The sequence below is a fragment of the Centruroides sculpturatus genome, unplaced genomic scaffold (assembly GCF_000671375.1).
Source record: "Centruroides sculpturatus isolate CEXI.00-Female unplaced genomic scaffold, Cexi_2.0 scaffold791, whole genome shotgun sequence".
In the NCBI taxonomy this organism is placed as follows: domain Eukaryota; kingdom Metazoa; phylum Arthropoda; class Arachnida; order Scorpiones; family Buthidae; genus Centruroides; species Centruroides sculpturatus.
Window position 1 is genome coordinate 287096 of NW_019385097.1, and position 23942 is coordinate 311037.

The window sequence follows — 23942 nt, forward strand, 5'->3', positions numbered from 1 at the left end:
ATCACAAGGTGCTTACACAGAGATCTGTCTTTTTGCTTAGGATGTATTTTACTAATAAATCCAACTGTGTCTACTGCTGATTGGCTAGTTAGAAAAATTCTATTATATTATAATAGGAAATATAACACTAAAATTAAGAATAGACAAAGGTGTAGACATGGACATTCTTAATCTATGATGAATACAGAACATGTTTTTCTGTTGGTTCTCTTCTGCAACAGAAATCTAAAAAAGTTTATGTATCTTTTTTAATAGAGATTCTGATAAATTTTTTTTTTAAATTAGCAAATTTATCTTGTAAAATTTATTCATGAAGTGTTCAAATATTTCTGAAAACAAAAATTCAGATATAAGCAACAAATCTTTATTTATTTCATAAAAATTTACAAACGCTAACAACCAGTTTTGATATTTGTCATGGACAGTCCAGTATTCAAAATTCAGATTTATTCTAATATTTCAAAGATTATTTTAAATTGATTATTTAATTTTTGCATTTGTTTAATTAATTATCTTTTAAATTTTATATTTTCAATTACTTAGGCAAAATTGTTATTTGTTAAACTGAATTTCTACTTTAGATTTTGTAAAAACAAAAATTTGTTTGATTAAAATTGGCATAATTCATGTTGATCAATAAAATTTATAATTTTATTAAAGCATATAAAAACAGATTAAAAAATATCCAAACATGTAACTTCTATACTTAATATAATTTGATATACAATAACTTTTTGCAACATTTCTGAGGTATGAATTGTAAAATAAATCTATGTTTAAATTAATAACGTTTAAAATAGATGATAATTTAGAGGATACCTGACTAGTAATGATCGTTCAAAATGTATTTTACAGTGATTCCATCCTAGTTTATCAAATAGCTAGAATGAAAAAAAAAAAAAAAGACATATTTCATAAATTATATCACATATATTAATAACATAATAATTACAGAATAATAAAATAATTACACCTTTAAAATCAACAGATTATTTTAAACCACTAATATTAAACTTAACACTATTTTATTGTATTATCTCCCAATTATGAAAATAGATTTGACATTGCTATGATTAAATCTCTCAATGGACTAAACAAGTTGGCAGTATGTGTGTATTTATTATTATTAACATATATATAAATATATAAATAAATGTAAATAAATATTTTTGCATTTCAAATTTTTTACAATTTCAATATAATCATTGCATTTTGTCTGTAGAATTATTAACAACATATCTTTCATTTGTTTACCATTGCTTGCTTCTGGAAGATTTCTCTCTCAATGAGTAATAGATTAAGCTAATACAGCTTCACTTTTTCTATGGAACAGTAACAAATTATTGTTTGTTCCATTTATGTATTTATTTTTGTTTATTGTCATAAGTATGTTGATTTGGAATTTACTTGACATTTTATTTTATTCCATAAATGTTCAAATCATGAATTATAGAATCGTGTCAATCATTCCAACCTTATACAGGATGTCCAAAAAACTGTGCAATGTAAAAGGTTTAAGTAAAGATTTATTAAAAGTGAAGTTTTACATACAATATTGCAGTTTCTCCTATGGTATATACTGGAAATATCCCCCAAAGACCCAAAAATCTGGGAGAGCAAGATCTGGAGACTTAATCTCCCAGGAAATCTTTGCTGATTTCATAGTAGACCAGAAGTCTTCCACAAACTATAATAAAAAACCATAACATCTGCAAGCAAGCAGTAACACCGTCTACTGCAAAGTGGAAATTTTGGATGTACTTATACATATTGCATTGCATGCAAGACCTTAACTTTAATGTCATTACAAATTTCTCACTACACAGTAACTTTCCTGACACCTTGTATATTTATATACCAATGCATAACAGCATGTGTATTGTCTACTTTATCATGGTCAAAAAAACAATATCTATAGTAAACAACTGCCTTATCATTGATAATAAAAGAATTGTATTGAATGTTCAACTTTATGTATTAATATTTAAAATTCCTCAAATAGAGAACTCCAAGAACTTTGGTTATAATGAGAAATGGCTCCATATTAAAATACTCCTTCATTTGAACTTTTTCACATAATATCAGATGTTTCCCAAAATGTTTCAAATCTACATCTATCCATTCAATCTAATAAATCTCATTAAACTTTTTATTCTAGATACCAGTTACATCATTCTTTGTCATGAAAAATAAGATCACAGATGTTATTGAAGATATAAGTATATTAAACAACCCAAAGCCTGATATATATAAGGCAATCAGTTGGCTGTTATTGAAGATGTCTTATTTATTTATTGCAGCTCATTCAATAACTTAAAATCAGAAGACAATGAAACTTCTTACATAGTAAATCTATATGAATTTCAATTTGTGCCAAGTTACATTATATTATATTTTCAAATTAATCTACTTATATGGTATATGTAATAGGGTTAGATGATATTTTTATAATAACAAACTTTTTATTTATATTTTTATATTATTTTATGTTTAAATTTGTATTCAAAACTAGAATATTCTAATGTATTTGTTTATTATGTATTTAGCTATTTTAAGCAACAACTTTTACAATTTCTTTGTATTTAATTCCTTTATGTACAGTTTATTGATGCTATAATTATTTAATAAAATACAGTAAGGATGCACCGATTAATCGGTAAGTAATCGGTAATCGGTCGTATCGGCCACTTAGCCGATTAATCGGTATCGGCCATTTCCCCGATTAATCGGTTTTGATAATCGGCCAATTTTACATTTTGGTATTTTTGTTAGAATGTTACGTACAATGCTAGTAATAAAAACTAATAAATTTCTGTTATATATTTATTATTTATTACATGACAAACTGAATATTAAAAAAATTTTACTAATCAAATTATTCCTTTTATCGATACATATTATAAGTATAATATAACGTATAATATAAAGTTTAAACTTTACATAAGAAAAAGTATTGAATAGGTTAAGAAGAAAAATTAAATTTTTATTTGTTTCATAAGTTTAAAGTTTAAACATATAAAACAAATAAAAATTTAATATTTAAACTGTAAAACCCTTAAATTGTAATGCAAAAACATGAGAATTTCATCATTTTCAGGGCATAACCTATTTTTTGCCGGCTCATAAATGTTACCTCCAGTGCTGAAAATTTTTTCACTTTCAATGGAAGATGCTGAGGCACTTAAATATTTCATAGCTATTTTGCTCAAATTAGGGATAAATGTAAATATGTTTCTAATTCTTGATCGAAACGTTTGTTCGTCTCTTTCGTTTTTTTTTTTTTTTTTTAAAAACATGCTATTCTTCATTCTTTCGTTTACCAGAAGCTAATTCATCAAATAAATCAGAAAAACTTAGAAATTCACCTCCATCTTGATCACCTCCAGAAGTAGAAGCTTCAGAATTTAATTCTTATTGAGATTTCCTCTAGCATATCCTCTTTTTGAAATTTCATTTTGAATCTAATAAAAATGACAAGCATAAAGACTTGTTTTCTATATATGCTGAAAATCTTTTTTTATTGGATTTTCTAGTTCTTCTGTTGTGGTATTAATGCCACTAAAGGAACTACTGATCTTTGCTTTTGATAAGAATAATTTCAGAGTCTCTATTGTGGGAATTATTGAAGATGAAGTGGCTTCTCGTTTGCTGGCTTTCCACAGTAATTTCTTTGAATGGTTTTACAAGTAGAACAATTTTTTCAACGAGAGACCACTGATATGGGCTCAACGTAGGAATTTTATTATCTATAGCATATGTGACAAGGGCCTTTTGCTGTTCCAACATGTAGTATGTAGAATTCCAGCGAGTAGGAACATCTTGAATTAATTTGTGTTTCTGCAAACCTAACTTTTCTTGCAAATCTTCCAATTTGATTACAGCTACAGCAGAATGATTAAAATGTGTGACAATATTTCTATTAACTGTGATTATAGTTTTCACATCTTGTTTAGAAAATATGCATTCGTTTAGTGTCAGCTGCAGCGTATGTATAAAGCATGATAATGCTTCTAAGTTGCAATTCCTAATTCCAGCTACCAGATTTGCTGCAGAATCTCTTAGTACTAAGAATATCTTATCACTTGTCAACTTATACTGTTCAAGAACAATTTTTAACTGTTCACTGATTCGTGTAGCTGTGTGGGAACCTTCAAAGGAAACAATTTGCAAAACAGCTCTTTCCTGCTGAAAATCATCCTTCAACCAGTGGGCTGTTACACTTAAAAAAGGAGAATTGTTTGTAGTTGCTGTCCAAATATCAGCGGTTAAAGAAATATATTTTGTTTCTGTTAAACACAGAAACACTTCAGCTTTTTAAACAATGTCGAAGTTTCCATGCGTCAACAATTAAGTGTTGAGATTTATTTTAGAAACAAAGGAAGAGATTGCTGATTTTGCGAACATATTCGATCGTCTCTTGTTTACCTGACCCGAGGGAGATGGAAATACCAGATGGAGAAAAATGGGTTTTTTCCACATTATAATTAACTTCAGGATCTCACACTATTAATGTAATAAATTATTAACACTAATCGGCCGATAATGCATGGCCGATTAATCGGTAATCGGTAATCGGCCATTTTGCTTATCGGTGCATCCTTAAAATACAGTAAACCCTGGATTTAATGAACTAGAAAAAAGGTTTCTATTATTACCAAAAGTTTATTAAATTTAATATATTTTAAAAAATATATATCAATAGTAAACTTACAAAGTACAGGATGTATTATAGTGCTACTAGAATGTGGGTAATTTATACTCATTGACTGACCAAACCTTTTATCATGTTCTAGTAAAAAAAAATGAAAAATGTTCTAAATTTTTCTTTTTGGATGAATTTTTTATTCATTAAATTGATGTGTATTAAATCAAGGGTGTATAAGTATTGTATCTGTAATCCAAATATTAAATATTTTACTTTCTCACAAGAAAAAAAAGAAAATGTTTATCTATTGAAAATGATATGATCACCCTTATCACTACAGGCATACCTCGACTTACGTCGTTTCGAGTTACGTCGTTCCCGATTATACGTCGCTTGTTAAAAAAGTATATGGAAAAATAAAAATCAAGTTTAAGTCATTNATTAATTGGGCTGCAATTTCAAAAATTGTACACTTATAAATTCTCACTGTCGTCTGTCCATCCATCTTTCCTTAATACAAGAACAGAGTTAGATAGATGAAAGACAAGACCAGATATGGAAAACCTTAGGGGCAGGAGGCCCCAGATAACTATATATAAACTTCCAATGCAAACTGTAAGTCATGTTATTTCAATTCAAAACTTTTTCCCTGAAAGCAGTTAATAGATGACTGGCACAACTCTATTGTTAAACGAAAAGTATGGTGCACAGGGGCAAGACACTACTAATTTGAGGTGGAGAGCATATATTTTAAATTAAAAATATGATTATGACATTGCAGCTTGACATTGTGAAGGTGTCATAATAAATAATTGCTCGTTAATATTATATTAACTACCCCAAATTTTTTATAATCAAATATCTAAATAACAATTTCTTCAAGTTCCTATTCAGCAAAACTTTATAATTAAATTTGGTCTAAAAGGTAACTACTTATAATGCATCTGGATTTGAGTCCATTCCAAGTCAATCTTCTCTTCCAGAATACTTCTAAATAATTTAATTTTAAAATTACTTATATTAATGTAAGGTGTGATATAACTGTCTACTTCAGACCAAATTACTTACTTTTAATTAAAAAAAATTTTAATCAGCATATAACCTGAAGAAATCCAAATTTAAATATTTAATCATTATTTTTTTTATTAAAAATACAGTAAAACCTTGATTAAACAATTCAGGTGAGTGGTGTCCGTTAAAGCCAAAAGTCCATTATATAGTAAAGCAGGTTTTCCACTTGCATTAAAAGAATTGACAAATTAGTTTATCTGTTTTTTTTCTAATGTAGATACATCTGTGTAATTAAATTATATACGTATGAGGAGTTTAATTTCACAGAAAAGTTTTTTTTATATGTATCATTGCTTATGACTCAACATAGTTCTGAGACTGTAATAAACAAGTATACATTCTAAATCAAAATAAATGATCAAACATTTTTTGGAAAATACATTTTATGAGTGGTGACACTTGAAGAAAATCATCTGTTAATTTAATTACATATAAAAGGTATTTTAAAATTTTACATGACATACAGACTGGAAATTTTGTTAAATCCAAAGTCTGTTAAATTGAGGTTTTACTCTAATAATTATTTGCCAAAAAGTGACCAAAATTATAATGTGTAATATTTAATTTTTACAATCAGTACAAGTTATACGATATCAAGAAAAGAAAATAGTAATCCCTACAAATAAAAATATGTTTTTTATTAATAAAGATCAATGAAAGTTATAAAGTGTTAATTTTTAAAAAAAAGTGTGCTGTTTTATGGATAATTAATCCAATTTTTTTTTCTTAATTTGTCTTCATCAATACTTAACTATAACAATCACTACTTTTATAGTGATTGCAATTATTTAATACAATGTTTCAAATTTATGGCATAATGAAATTTCCATTTCATTTTAGATAACTCTAAAATAATTTTAAAAGAATTATAAAAATTCTTAAAACTGATTTTATAAAATTAGCTATTTTTCTCATTTTTTTTGTTTCCATGGAAATTATATATAAGAAAGTTTATTAATAGTTGGTTTTAGTAGAAGAGATTATTATAACAATAATCATATTGGATATATGAAATTTTAAATGATTATTTAGAAATACAACAAGCAATTATTTATCATCACAATGCTTGGGCTGCAATTTTTTGTCACAATGTTCTCAATTTTTTAAATTCACCTAGTTTGGTGTAAAACTGAATGAGAGTGCTCTAGTTGTCAAGAAACCTTTTTAACTTCCTGTATGGTGGGTGTATAGTTGAATTGATGGAAGTAGTACTTGTTTGAAAGCAGAAAACATAATTCACAACACATCTTTAAAAAAATGTTACTCTATAAAAGGACTAGTAATTACTGTGTGGCAGTAGGATGAAGTATATGGAGTAGTATTACAAAACTGTGTAATATTAATAGCAGAAAACAATATGTTTGTAGTGACATAGCTCTTGCAAAGCAAAACCATGCATGAATGAAAAATAGAATCTCACACTTGCAGATATCCATACTGACTTTTATCGTGGTTTGACATTCATTTCTGTTTTAAACTGCATCTATGCATTAGCTCTTCAGCTCAATTTTGTTGCAAGTATGGTGTATATACTATTTATGTTATGTAACTTATATATACATACATACATGCATGCATACAATACAGTATATCAAATATACTTTCTTCAGCATATATAGATGAAAAAATAATGATTGAAGTTTCCATACAGAGAAATTAATTAATTCAATCAGTGATTAAATTAAAAATCACCAATAGAAATAATAAAGTTTATCATTGCTCCATTTTCTTTCTACTCTTTTGAATGAAAGAGAACATTTCATGTCACCAAATGACATGCTAGCAACAGTGAAAAAGCAAGAAATGTCATTATCTGAAGTGATCATATTTGCTTTCTTGCTAACATATATCACCCGAAATTTCATTCGCATCTATGTGATGACAAAATGTTTTTAAACTGTCCAGATTGTACTTTTCCTTTTAGTATGCCATGTCATGTGTTTTACTGCATACCACTATACTTCGTGTACTTTTTCACTTATAAACAATTATAACAGTCAAACAATTTGTAATTTTCAAACTATTTCTTTGTATAAAAGCAGGTTCTGTCCACAAAGTAATCATGAAAATCAAGCTATTTTGTTTGGTATCGCTGCTAAAGAGATCGTGTAGTTCAATGTCTAAAAGATCAGGCCACTCCAGATCAAACTGCTTAAGCATTCCTTCATATCCAGTGTTAGCTTCATCATCCAAAGTAAAATAATAACTCAATTATTTATTTTTCTTTTATAACTGTTTTGGTTTTTTAAATATTAAGACAATTTCAACATGCTAAATGAGCAAGGTACAAACATAACAGAACCATCATGCACACAACTAGCCATAAGTGACAGAGGTTCCATCACTCCCATGATGCTTTGTACTTTGTTTGCTGCTTTAAATAGATGAATAGTATCTGGACCCTGTACATCATACTTTTCCTGTTAGCAATAAAGTTGTACCAGTCATCTAACTGAAAACTTTTTAAATTGAAATAAATGACTTCTAGTGGACTTCAAACTGGAAGTTTATATATAGTTAATTGAGGCCTCCTGCTCTTAAGCTTTCCTTATCTGGTCTTGACTTTCATCCATCTGTGAGATAAGCAGTGGGTCAGGGGTTAATCTCATACTGACCACTTAATATGCACAGGCTGGTGAAGCCCGATCTTGGAGTTGTTCGGATGGCAAAACGACAAAACAAGTAGGGAATGCGTCGGTAAGTCGACAGGTTTCCTCGGAGAGACAGGAGACAGGTTTAACAAATAACAAAATAAAGGTTTATTCTATAACTAAAGTTAATTTACAGGAGTATACATAAGGAAGTTACTGATTATTGCTTAGATGCGGATAACACATAAATCTGTCTATAATGGCGATCTACTATTCACTATGCCGCGTGAGAGTTTACAAAGGTTTCAGAGTGAGAGAGTTATATTATTGCGGTCAAGTATACCTTATATTGGATGACGGTATGCGATGATCATTCTGGACTATGGAAGCTGGCTGGCTGTCACAGACTTATGTCTTCTACCAGCTTCTCCTCAGACATGATCAGGATGGGAGACACGGTACTCAGACCTTCCAGATGATCGCACGGAGGGATGGTCACACTGAGAGGACGATCGCCCTGAACTTCCTGTGACAATCGTTTTTATATGATCGTCGTTGGCACTGAGCCAACTGGTCGTTCACTCATTATGATGACCAATTAGCATGCACACGTTGACTAATTAACAAACGGATGATGACTTGCTTTTCGTCCTTCCTATCTTGTCGATGTGTAAGATTCGACATCCGATCTATTTCCGTTATAACTTGCGATAATTTATTTTTTCATCTTCTAATGTAAAAATACGTTAAACTCAAAGATTTATGCCCTCAAAATGCTCGGGCTCACACATCTAACGCCATTCTCGAGATTAAGGGAGGGCAGACAGACAAATGACAGAGGGAATTTATAGGTTTAGAATTTTTTCAAATTGCAGCTAATAATAAGAGTTTAAAGTTATCAATTTCATCTAAATTTTTAAAAACAAACAAACATATTAAATAGCCATAACAAAAGATAAGTTTGTTACAAAATTTGTAATTAGTTTATTANAAAAATAATGATTGAAGTTTCCATACAGAGAAATTAATTAATTCAATCAGTGATTAAATTAAAAATCACCAATAGAAATAATAAAGTTTATCATTGCTCCATTTTCTTTCTACTCTTTTGAATGAAAGAGAACATTTCATGTCACCAAATGACAATGCTAGCAACAGTGAAAAAGCAAGAAATGTCATTATCTGAAGTGATCATATTTGCTTTCTTGCTAACATATATCACCCGAAATTTCATTCGCATCTATGTGATGACAAAATGTTTTTAAACTGTCCAGATTGTACTTTTCCTTTTAGTATGCCATGTCATGTGTTTTACTGCATACCACTATACTTCGTGTACTTTTTCACTTATAAACAATTATAACAGTCAAACAATTTGTAATTTTCAAACTATTTCTTTGTATAAAAGCAGGTTCTGTCCACAAAGTAATCATGAAAATCAAGCTATTTTGTTTGGTATCGCTGCTAAAGAGATCGTGTAGTTCAATGTCTAAAAGATCAGGCCACTCCAGATCAAACTGCTTAAGCATTCCTTCATATCCAGTGTTAGCTTCATCATCCAAAGTAAAATAATAACTCAATTATTTATTTTTCTTTTATAACTGTTTTGGTTTTTTAAATATTAAGACAATTTCAACATGCTAAATGAGCAAGGTACAAACATAACAGAACCATCATGCACACAACTAGCCATAAGTGACAGAGGTTCCATCACTCCCATGATGCTTTGTACTTTGTTTGCTGCTTTAAATAGATGAATAGTATCTGGACCCTGTACATCAAACTTTTCCTGTTAGCAATAAAGTTGTACCAGTCATCTAACTGAAAACTTTTTAAATTGAAATAAATGACTTCTAGTGGACTTCAAACTGGAAGTTTATATATAGTTAATTGAGGGCTCCTGCTCTTAAGCTTTCCTTATCTGGTCTTGACTTTCATCCATCTGTGAGATAAGCAGTGGGTCAGGGGTTAATTTCATACTGACAACTTAATCTGCACAGGCTGGTGAAGCCCGATCTTGGAGTTGTTCGGATGGCAAAACGACAAAACAAGTAGGAAATGCGTCGGTAAGTCGACAGGTTTCCTCGGAGAGACAGGAGACGGGTTTAACAAATAACAAAATAAAGGTTTATTCTATAACTAAAGTTAATTTACAGGAGTATACATAAGGAAGTTACTGATTATTGCTTAGATGCGGATAACACACAAATCCATAAATCTGTCTATAATGGCGATCTACTATTCACTATGCCACGTGAGAGAGTTTACAAAGGTTTCAGAGTGAGAGAGTTATATTATTGCGGTCAAGTATACCTTATGTTGGATGACGGTATGCGATGATCATTCTGGACTATGGAAGCTGACTGGCTGTCACAGACTTATGTTTTCTACCAGCTTCTCCTCGGACATGATCAGGATGGGAGACACTGTACTCAGACCTTCCAGATGATCGCACGGAGAGATGGTCACACTGAGAGGACGATCACCCTGAACTTCCTGTGATGATCGTTTTTATATGATCGTCGTTGGCACTGAGCCAACTGATTGTTCACTTGTTATGATGACCAATTAGCATGCACACGTTGACTAATTAACAAACGGACAATGACTTGCTTTTCGTCCTTCCTACCTTGTCGATGTGTAAGATTCGACATCTATTTCCATTATAACTTGCGATAATTTATTTTTTCATCCTCTAATGTAAAAATACATTAAACTCAAAGATTTATGCCCTCAAAATGCTCTAGCTCACACATCTAATGCCATTCTCGAGATTAAGGGAGGGCAGACAAACAGACAAATGACAGAGGGAATTTATAGGTCTAGAATTTTTTCAAATTGCAGCTAATAATAAGAGTTTAAAGTTATCAATTTCATCTAAATTTTTAAAAACAAACAAACATATTAAATAGCAATAACAAAAGATAAGTTTGTTACAAAATTTGTAATAAACTAATTACAAATTTTGTAAATCATAAAATCTAATGTTAAATAATTTTAAAATGTTTATAATTTTTCTTCAGCAATCTGGAGATTTAATTCCATTAAATTCATATAGATAATTGTTTGAATAATTGATCAGATGAATGATTAATTTGAATGATAAATACTTTTCATTATTAAAATTTGAATGGACTAAAAATGGAATGATGAATATAAATTGTCTAACAGTTAATATGCTATAATGTTTAATGAATACTTTTGCTAAATACTAAAAAATATAATATTCATTCCAGATACTCAAACAAATTTACTTATTTAGATATAGAGTGCATCAGAAGTAAATCACTTCATAAAGTGGATCAAGGATATATGAACAAATTAATCAAACATAAGTAGAATGATTTTTCTGAGATGTTTATAAACTAGAAATTAATTTTTGAAATTTAGTTTATTTGATTATACATATAATATATACAATAACACATGGGTTCACTTGCTTGCCATTAGTCAAATTGCTTTGTATCTAGTTATTTATCAGACTATATTAAGACTATTAATCTAGCAGATTATTTGGTAAAAAAGAATATAATTTAAATATTTCAAGCATTATTCAATTTATCTTAACATAAATCTCATAAAAAGTTATTTAAAAACAATTAAAATTTAATCATAAATTAAAACATTTGTACAATTTTATTTTGTGTTTGCCCTCTTAGTGCCTACAGGATGGAAAGAGCAAAAAAATTAATTATTTTGTGATAAGTGAATCTAACTATATTTAAACGCCAGATTTTAAATTCTGTTGCAAATAAATAAATTGACAATACCTTTGAATCTGACATGTCTGTCCACTTTTGTAATTCACTATAAATTTTATTTATTTCTTCTAAACTATTTGATGTTGATGAGACAGGTGTTTTCTTATCAGTTTCCTCAGATTCTTTTTCTGTCACATTATTGCCATCACTATCTTTTGTTTCTTGTTTTGATAATTCATTTTCAACATCACTCTTTTCTTCTGAAGTAACTTCTGTTGGTTCTGGTTTTTCTTTAATAGAATCAGTATTTTGTGAAAATTTATAGATATCACATAATGCTATTCCTTTTTTTACTAAAGCTTCAATAACAGCAGATTTCTGTTTTTCTTGGCTAAAAAACAAAATGCATTCAGTGAGCAAGTAATTGACAAAAAGAAAAAAATAGTAATATAAAAATATTCATAAAAAAATCTAAAATTCATTACTGTATGATTTACTTATAATAGATATTTTAATAATTATGAAGTGTAGAAAAAACTATTATAAGAAGGAAATAATGGATAAGACAATCATTCTTTTGTCATAGCACTGTCTCAGTAATCTAGTGTTAGTTCAAAAGGGCATATGGCCATGTTCTAATACTTTTTTGAAGCTCAGTTGTGAGTTTATTATTGACAATATCAAGAGGAGCAGAACATCAAGAGGATATTGTCAATAATAAACTCACAGCTGAGCTTTCAAAAAGAGTATTAGAACATGGCCATGTGCCCTTTGGACTAACACTAGATTACTGAGATAGTGCTATGACAAAAAAACAGTATTCTTATAGGAAAATCTTTATAATTGCATCACTTTCACCCTGTAATACTTCTACCATCAATATTCTGTATTTATGGATAGAATAATTTAAGCATTTCACTTTGTAGACACACTAAAGATCTTCACTTGGGAGTTTTATTTTTGTTGATAATTTTGCATGCATTGCATTTTTATTAAACTGTTCTAATTTTTATTGAATATTTAATATTCCGATCTTGTGCCTTAACTGAATTTTAAAAAGATAGGAATAGAACATAAACGCAACTTATGTTTTAAAGTTTGCATTTGATTTTTGGCTGCTGATGAATGCAGTATGTCTTTGAAAGTACTTGCAATTTTTAATAAATCATGTTTTTAATGTCAGTTAAGTGTGATTTCTCTCCCAAATGTCATTCTCGGTGTAAAGTGAATTTTGTTTTTGTCTATTATCAGCAAAGACAATCATATTTTCATTTAAACATTACATTAAATTTTTACATTGTATTAAAAAGAATTAAAAATATGGGTTAAGTTTCAAAAATCATTAATGGATTATTGAAACTTAAATTTCAAACAATTTAGAATAAAGTAATTTAGAAATATATGATAATAGATGATTAATAAAAGGATTTCTTATGTCAATTTCCTCTAGTCAACTATTCCAAGAACCTACATGTCTGTCAAAATTATTTAATGATTTATATCCAAATAGATTCACAAATTCTTTAAATGTTTACTTTCTTCCAGTTTCACTATTAAATTTTACCTCATTTCTTTTCTTAGTCTTACTTCCAAAATAACTGCTTTTTCCTTTTACAGTAGAACCTCGATTATCCGCCCCCCGATCAACCGACCCCTCAGTTAACCGACCGTCCTAGTCAGCAAATTTCAAATGTCCGCTAGTGATGTGGCGCTACAATATTTGGCTATGTCTTGGCTACTTTAATATTATTTTTATGTGTTTTAGCTGGCAACACTCATTCGACCATGAAAGGGAGCCAGTATTTAAACGAAGCTTAATTTTCTAATTTTTAACGATACAATAGCGACGATTATTATTTTAAAAAATTTTTGTTAGGCTTAGCACCGATGAAAATTCAACGCAAAATAGGTTAATAGCAATATACTAATATACTAATTACATGGGATATAATATACTACACTAATAATGGATTTTTTCATACTTTTCGGTTATCCGACTTTTCAATTATCCGACCAACCCCAGTCTCCAATTAGGGCGGATAATCGAGGTTCTACTGTACTAATTAATTTTTAATGTTCTTTTATTATCATTATTAATTTCATTAGAAATGATTGACAACAAAAATGTTGATATCCCAATTTTATTTTGACAACTAATTAGATTATCACATTGTATAAATTGTACAAGATATATACAAATTAAAAATTAAGCTAATTATATGTTACCAGCCAAACCCAATTTCAGGCCAAATGGGTTTATCCTACGCATGTCAGGATATACTAGTTTAGCCCAGGACAATCTAGTTTGGCCTAAATACTTTAGGCTTAGCTAGTTTTACCTAGGCCGAACTGATTTTGATGATTATTGTTTTTATATCTGGAAGAGGTTTTCAAGTTTTATGAATTTTTTCAGATAGGGTTTTTGTATAATATTTACTTATAATGAAGGCCTGATAAAGATCTTTGAAGAAAAAAAGTGGCAATGTAAAAAAAGTGATTTTGTGTAATTCAAATTGCNAAATAAACAAGGATAACTTTTTCTTGAAAGGAAATTGACAAAACAGAGAACAAATAAAATTTCAATGAAATGATTTTGCAAGAGTTAATACAATTGAAATAGCAAGCATGAAAAAATAAGCCATACTTTTAGCACTTTCTTACAGTATAACCATTTTATCAGGTTCTTACAATTGAATATGATTGCACAGAAATCAAATATTGTTGCTTGAAGTTACAAAATTTAGAAATTAATATATAATATAAGAAATAAAATTATAAAATGTCAGAAAATTTTAAATTATTAATTTTTATGCTTGAAAATAAATAGTTCACGTTACCAGAGAGAAGAGAATATGAACTATTAATTTCATTTTTCAAGTTTAAAAAGTAATAGAATCATAAATAAAGAAAAACAATAAATACAAAGGAGAAATAATAACAATTATATTAAATATTGAAGTATTAGCAGAGGTCAGAAAATTATCAAAAGTAGAAAAATAATAGAGCTGGAACAAATAAACATCAGATAATTTTAGCATGGAAAAAAATTTTTTTTGAAAGTATTATTGTAATTTTCTAAATGTTTCCTTAACAGAGTTATAAAACTCTTATATTATCTTTACAAAATTTAAACAAATAAAAATTTCAGTCTTTTGAATATTTTAAGTTCTAAATCCTTTTTTTTTTTTTTGTTTTTACAAAAGAAAAACAAAAGAAGGGGACCCTTCAATTGTTCAAAACAATAAAATTAAAATCTATTACCTTATCTGCATCCAATGCTTGAAGACGAGCCTGAAGAACAGGAATATGCTTCATATCCACATCTATTATTTCTTTAAACAGTTCATATGATACTTTATTAGGTAATCTAATGAAAATAAATTTTTTTCAATTAAACAACTAATCAAGTTAATAAATATTAAGTTAATGACATTAAATTAATTACTATTACTGTTAATTGCTAGGTTGAAGTACTGTATTAAGTTAATAGGCACACATTGTTCATAGTTTTTAAAATCTTTAAAAATTTTTGTTATAAGGCTGTTTTTGTTATAAGATTGAACATTTAAAGATTTATGACATAAGTTCATAATGATTTCAGACAAAATGAAGATTCAGACTTGAATCATAAATCTTTATGATTCAAGTCTGAATTTTGCTTTTTATGATCAGAAATGATCCAAGTGAGACTGTCCAGCATAGATGGAAAGTATCAACCTAAATTATATAAATAGGAAATTTCACCAGTCTAAATAAGATTAAAACTGGGTCTTTCTTGGTAGTAAAAAGAATATTTTACATTATAGATATTGGGCCATAAAAAGAAAAAAAAATTAAAAACAATATATTATTGTTAAAAGTATTTCATTTTAACATTAAACTCTTTCATTAAGAACAGATTATTATAAACAACTTCATAAATATAAATTTTAGAAAATAGCATACTTTGCCACCCATGACACTTTTAAATCTCTTATTGCTTCTTTGTATTCTTCTTCTAAAGATTTTTCTTTTTCAGGTGTTGATTTTGATGCTTTTTTGGGAGCTTCTGGTATTATATATTTAAAAGGATATGAATCCTACATACAAAATAATGATTAATTGTAACAATATTTAAATTAAATGAATTAAAGTTCTTAAAATCACTTTGATGTTATGAAACTGCTATTCATATCACACACATCTTTTTTTATTTTATCAATCTTTTCAAAAAAATCTAGCATCTGAATACATCTTCATATGTAAATGCTGTGAGTTTCTCATGCAAGTGCATAGAAAGCTGAAGGAACATATTACAGCATAAATTAATTAAATAAATGCATGTTTAAATATTGACTTAAATATTGACTTAAATAACAGTTATAAAATATTAACTTAAAAATTTTTAATTTATTAAAACAAATTAAAATATTCTTACACTATCGAACATTACTTACAGCTTTTTTTCCAAGTTCATCTTTAGAAAAAGATACTGTTCCTAATAAATATTGACCAGCACTGTAACCCTTTGGAAGCCTGAATCAAAATAAATGAAAAATAATGGTAAAGTTTTTGTTAAATAATATATGTTATGTTTTTATATACATAATATTCAATTGTATTAATTCTAAAAAGTATGTACACAGCCTCTAATATTCTAAAATATATAAATAATTTAAATGAAATAAAAGCAGATTATCTGTATAAAAATAAAATTAAATCATTTGCATTATCATTAATTAGATTATTTCTTTGCAAATTTCAATCTACTAAATCTGCTATTTCTATTGAAATTAATATATCTGTAGTTATTAAAACATCTTTTATAATCATAAAAATCTTTAAACTATTTACTTTTTTATAATGATAAAAATGTTCTCCAATATTCCTCTTGTAAAAAAACAAATTATATCATCTCATTTTGAGGAAACAGTGTCTGAAAATCCCATTTACAGTTTGTGATACTGTAAATGGGATTTTCAGACACTTATTTGCATACTCAAAATGCCAGAGCAATACTATGAAATGGCCGTAAAATACCGACAGCTATAATTTTAAAGAAAATAAACACACTCAAATAACCTCAAAGAAACAGCAATAAATTTAATAACTAAACTGTTTTCGGACATTTTAGTTATTAAACTTTTTGCTGTTTCTTTGAGTGTGTTTATTATCTTTGTGCAACAGCTCTGATTTAATTTTTAAAAATATTTGATTAAACTTTGTGTTTGCATGTATTTTTTAAAAATCAAATGTACTACTCTTTCATATGGAGTTGACCTCCTTAAAATTGATATTATCATCAGTAATTAAATCTGTTTTTCTGTTTTACTTGAAAACTGAATAAACTTAATTTTAAAAAGTTATAATTAATATCAATTAATAAAATCACAATATCATACTATTTTTAATATATATTTTCAATAATATCTAATTTTATGACTATGTTTTAGGATCTAAATTGTTAACGTAACAATCTCATTAATAAATAAATCTCTGTTTGGGTGTTCAAGTTTGTACGTTTTACAGAAACATTTTTTACAGTTATAACTGTAATTCTACACATTTTATAAAAAATTAAATGTAATATGAAAAATAATTAAATTTATAAAAACATTTTTTAACAATGATTTGAATTTACTTAATTAAATCTTACTTTTCAGTATTTAAAGGAGGAAAGAAGACAGGACATGAAACACCAGGAGGAAGTGTTTTGTTTGCAAATTTTTTCCCACCAATTATTGCTTGTGAATAAGTTGCATATACTTCTAAAGAAAGAGAAGAAGGAAGTTTCTGTTGGAGTAGAAAAGGCATATCTGTCAATTTCTCCAAAAGAGAACGTTGCTCATGTCGAACTTGAAATCGCATCACATAATCACTTTTATCCAATTTCACAGAATACTACAAAAGAAAAAGCATGAAATATAATGCAAATTTATTGATTTTTCTAATGATCTATTAATAAATGTTCTATTAAACATTTTCAATTAAAAATCTAAGCATTCTTAAGCATATATTTACTAATATTTTTTATAAAAAATATTGTTCTATTATTGATATAAATAGTCTAACTTTAAATATAAACATTATTATACTACAGACAGTTAACATTATCTATTATACTATAGAAATAAAGCATACAGCAACAAGATTAATGTTAGAACAAGAACAAATTTCAGAAATATCACAAATAGTTAATTAATATAAAATAAATTTTTTTAATCATCAGTTAATTTATTATAATTACAGTAATAAAACATAAAAATTATTGGTGTAAAGTAGAAGCCCATTTTTTAGGGATTTATGAAAGTAATATATTAATATATATTTTTTGTAGATAAGAAAAAAAATATTTAAATTAATTTTTAAAAATATAATATTTAGGTAACATTAGTAAAATTGAACCCACAAAGACATCTTTGTGGGTTCAACCCATCAAAGACAAATTTCTTATTTTTTGCTAATTAATAATTAGCAAAAAATAAGGAATTTTAATGAAAACAAACATTTTATTTTTGTATTTGACCTGAAGTATTTGTTTAATATGGAAGAAAAATGTTTGTTTTCATTAAAATTTCTCATTTTTTTGCTGGTTATTGATGTATTTGTGGGTTTATTTACACATAAAGCTAGTATAATAGTATCAATTTAAAAAATAAAATTTATATAATATTAATTAATTACCTTGTTGGGATAAGCATCACCAATACCTAGAAGTTGCTTATTACAATCAAATATCATCCACATTTGAGATTCGTATTCTGATTCATATAATAAATCTGATAACAATGGACACACTGGAGTCACTTCTGTACTCTTACTCTAAAAACAATGTTATAAAATTTGTGCTTAAAAAAAAAGTTATAAAATTCCAATTTGTCAAAATAAATATATTTAATATTACATCTCATAATATGAAGTAATAATAATATCAAAGAACTAAATTTATCCAATAAATAAAATATGTTAATAGTGACACAATGATAAAAGTAGTTCTTATATTTTAGCAATATCAAAAGCATACTGTAAATGCTAAGATGGCAATACTACTTGGATAATTTTTTTTTCAGAAATCTGTCTTTAATAAAAAATTAAGTGTGACTTATAATACTGTTCTATAATATGAATATCAATTTCTAAAAACATAGTCAATTTTCAGTTTAATTTCTGTTTCAGCTAAGATCCCACTATCTGAAAATGAAATCACATAATTTATTATGTGATTTCATTTTCCCACCATCACAAATTGACAGTGTTGAATGAAATCACATAATAAATTATGTGATTTCATTCAACACTGTCAATTTCCAAAACTAATTATTGTAAAATGGACTAAGCTTTAGTCTCTTTGATGTGGCTGTCAATTACAAATAACCTCTTAATTCAACATTTTATTTTACTATTCCAGCTCTGTTATATATAACAGAGGGAAAGTATGGTGTTGGGTCAAAAATGATCCTCCCCAAGATTTTTACATTTTTGGACTTAGTTGTTTTAATAAAATATCATAACAGATGGTATCACACAGCTTTGAATGTTGTTGCCAGCAAAATTTAGCAACTTTTTGCTGGATTTTTTTCTTATGCACTTTTTATAAATGTTGAGGTCAATGAGGTAGGTGACTTCCAGCTTGTTGAGGTCACTTAAACACTTTTTAGATGTAATGTAAATTTCTAGGGCTTCAGTTGATCTTGTCACACCCACGATGGCGGTTTGATCAAAAAATCTGATCAAAAGTTTAATTTATCAGGACACCTGACACCAGTTAGGATAACTATGCATCCTAACTCGCATTTTAAAACGTTCTGGAGTTTAGGAGGGACATTTCAACCGTGGGCAAGACAATAGAGTTAGGCAAAAGAAAAGTTAAATGAATTTCTTCTAAATTAAGTAAAGTTGGATTTATTAACAATATAATAACATATCTTTATGATTATACAAATAAAAATTCTACAATAAATCTCAACACATTAAATGAATAAAAGTATAAAAATTATATCTTGTGGGATACATATTTTCTAACTCCTTAGTATCAAAATAACGCCTATTCCTATTATCTAAATTATTATTTGAAACAACAAGGCTACCATTTTAATTATTGAATCCCTTTTTATATCAGACAGAGTTTACATTATTTAATATTACCTCTAAATCTTTTTCTAATTCTTCCCTTTTTCTTCTGGGGAGAAATTCTTTTGATTCTGTATCAATTTTAGGTGGGGAATTTTCAGCAGGATAGTGGGAAATGCTATGGGATGAATGTCTCAACTGGGTTTCTGTGTGCTATTCTATCATTGTTGGTCCTATTTATTTTATTTCAATTGTCCAATCATTTGGGACAATTTGGGTCATCTCAGGAGAGAAGCAACAAGGATCTTCCTTATTAATAAAGTTTCAAGGATTAATTTGTTGCTTAAAAGCATTCAATATTATGACCATACAAATAATTTGGGTCTATACAAGAATTATCCTTTTTAATAATCCAACTAGAGACAGATGGTAACAACTTAAAATCAACAAATGACATTAAAAAATACATACAATACAATTGACGCTGACTTTTTAATAATGTAGATTTATGAAAATTAAGAAGCTGTTCCAGAATTCCACTAGAGGTCAGCAGATGGATATATATATATATATATGTGATTTTTACCTAACTGATATTGTGAAGAATTTTAATACTGTGTTCTTGGCATTGGATCCTCTAAGAAAAGTTGTTACCATCTGTCTCTAGTTGGATTATTAAAAAGGATAATTCTGTATAGACCGAAATTATTTGTATGGTCATAATATTGATTGATTTTAATCAAAGATCTTCCTTGTTGAATTGTTATCAAAATTAACATCTCTCCTTGTAANAGTTCCGTTGTGATTCTAGTCATTTTTTTTTATTTTTCTGTTGCCCTTTTGCAATTCATGATTAATAAAAATAATAAGATGTTACTTACAAATTAAAATCAGAAGAAATTTAACAAAGTTATAAACCGTAGCACCGCGAACGTCTAGTCTAGTGTAGTACAACGATAGTGCTACTTGTTCATAGATGGCACGTATAATTAAGTCGTATACCGAACAAAAGTCGTATACCGAGCAAAATTTGTTTCGTCCAAACAGGACATATTCCGAATTGAATGTATTCTAAAGCAGACGTATACCGAGGTTCCACTGTATTTTTTATTATACATATAACTCTATTTTTATTTATCATCATCTCATCAGTATTTCTTATGTTGGATTACCATTATTTTAAGGACTTTATAAAAAATAATAATANTAATGCTGTATATTTTACTCAAACTATATATAAGAATTCAGAATTTCATTAAAAATATGAAGCAAATTAAATATGTAAAAATTTTATGAAAGTATACAGGGTGTTTACTTTGAGATGCCATTATCTTAATTCTTAATAAGTTATTCTTTTTTCTTATAAGCAACTACATAATATTAAGACACAAACTTGAAAGTTTATTTCATTATAGTTTCAACTTGGCTGCCATATTTACTTTAGACATACTGTTTTCAATATTGAAAATTCAAATTTTGTCAAAAACATGACTGAATTTTCTTAGACTTTTTTGACACAACTACTAATTGATACTTTAAGTTCTTCTAGGGTATACAGGCCAATTCTTTTAAGTGTTTCTACAATGAAAATCACAAGGATTTATTCTGTTATTTTCTAACAAATCACAGACTTCCTTGAAAAACTTTCATTTCAGCTTTGCTTGTTTTTTTCAAAGGCTGAAAAATATGCATTTTGTAAAGAAATATATGCAAATCTTTATGCAGAATAAGCAAAAGTATTCTTAAAGAGGTTTCATGTTATACAGAGTCTTTGAAGGAATTTCTTTGTTAGGCAGTTTATAATGCTTTCTTGAATTTCTTCCATTTTTGCTACTATGTGGATTACTTGGCTTTTCCAGAGTTTAAGACTTACCATAGGCAATATCTGTTTCTTTATACTGCTTCTATAGACCCAAAATTACTTTTCTTTCTGGTGCCAATGAAGTTTCACACTCATTTCTGAATTTCACAGCATTCTTAAAATTGATCTTAGCTCAATATATCACATATATATTTTCTAATAATTTTTAATTTTAGAAATAGCCATTTTTAACATTTAACTATTAGCAAACAACAACAATGAAAGTATCACCCCAAGTTTGTTTGTTAATATTATAGTGTCATTTATAATAAAAAGAATATGTAGTTTAAGTTATTAATAATTAGGCTTGTAGTATTTCAAAGCAAACACTTGATATTTTATAAATAATAAAATTTATACATCATTATATAAATTAATATTCAAAACAAAGCTATTGATATCAGAACAGTTTCTCAGATATCACATTTTTAAATTTAAAACAACAAGTCATGTAATTTTATTAAATAATCATAACAAAGTTAAGTAATTGTACAGCTAATGATGATTTATAGTTATAAATTATAATAATCAAACAGCAAAACTCTTAGATAAAATTTAAAAATAAAATAAAAATGGCAAGTTTGCAAATTTTCAATTGACTGCTTACTCAACTCATAGAAAATAAAATCCTATTTTAATTGGTTTGTTTTTTTCAATGGTTTAAAGACAGAAATGTGTAAAAATGTTTTATATATTCATAATATAATATATATTATTTAAAAAGTTTTCATAAAAAAATGTTTAATTTTATCTTTCAAATATAAGTTGAATAAAGTTTATGAATTTAGCCTAAAAAGTGTAGATTTTGCATCTTTCAATATTATAATATTACATATGTCTTATATTGCAGTAAATACATTAGCAATTTTTATTGAAAATATGAAATAAAAATTTAATCTAGTACAAGTTACACTTATAAAAACCCAATAAAACAGCATGTAAAATAACTTACCGAAGAACAGTAACATAGGATTTCAGGGTCACAGCAGGCATTATTTCTTCATATCTCAAAAATGAAGCTACATCTATTCGATGAATACTTTCAGCTCCTTGCTATAAAAAAATGAACAATATCTGTCTAAAATAATTTTAAATTATTAATTTAATTAAATGTACAATTTAAACAAAAAGTACAGTACACATGTTCTTTATTAGTATATGCTGGTAATTTTCACAAAAACAACTGAAAATTAAAAACAAGTAAAATGGTGAAGCCATTCTTGGGATGAGACTATGTNAAAGTTTACTTTATAAAAATGTATTTAAAAAAGTATTTTACAAGTATTCAGTTAGTCTGCTAATAAACAAAAAACAAGCGGTAATAATTTTATTTTTTAAATTTAAATTCAAAGCAAATTTTCATTAAATTTATTAAAATTTCTTTTTCATAATTTGATATTTTAAAAAATTTTATTCTTTATGTTTTACAATATTTAAATAAAGAGAATAAGAAAAATTTCTTCACAAAATATTTATTTAAATTTCAAAATATTCTGAATTAATTATGTATTCTTTTTAGATAAATAAGAGTGTCATTAATTTATTCTAGTGTAATAAAAACCAATATATAATTTTAAAATATTCAAGTAAATGAAAAACAAACATGTATGAATATTAAATCACTTACAATGTTAAAATTGTAAGTTAAAACCAGTTCATATATTTGACGTCCTTCAGGTATAATATCTCTGCATCCAAGAGGTTGAATTTTATTCTCAGAAGGTCTATAAAATATTTATTTATCTTTAACTTCTTTTATATTTAAAATAAGAAATATTAATAACATTTTAATATAATTGCATAAGTAAATATTATTACTGAAAATGATTTGTAAATTAAATTTATAATTAAACTTACTTAAACTGAGAGTAAAAGAAAAAGTTTTGTGGGAACTGTTTTAAATTTATAAGGGCAGACAAAACAATTAGATATAGTATAGAAACAACATTATAATGCTGTATATTTTACTCAAACTATATATAAGAATTCAGAATTTCATTAAAAATATGAAGCAAATTAAATAT

At 27.2% G+C, this 23942-nt stretch overlaps 1 protein-coding gene across 1 annotated transcript in view; it reads right to left on the bottom strand.

Annotated features, from left to right (window-relative positions):
- Positions 1-11954: 11954 nt before the first annotated feature.
- LOC111634632 (tripeptidyl-peptidase 2-like) overlaps positions 11955-23942 on the bottom strand; it is a 104535-nt gene continuing 92547 nt past the window's right edge. Inside the window, exons 27-33 of the mRNA XM_023379461.1 lie at positions 23546-23642; positions 18672-18809; positions 17644-17888; positions 16445-16523; positions 15954-16087; positions 15249-15375; positions 11955-12425 (exon numbers count right to left, since the gene is read on the bottom strand). Coding sequence (XP_023235229.1) covers positions 11970-12425; positions 15249-15375; positions 15954-16087; positions 16445-16523; positions 17644-17888; positions 18672-18809; positions 23546-23642 — 1276 coding nt within the window. The 3' untranslated portion in view covers positions 11955-11969. The remainder of the gene's footprint in view (positions 12426-15248; positions 15376-15953; positions 16088-16444; positions 16524-17643; positions 17889-18671; positions 18810-23545; positions 23643-23942) is intronic.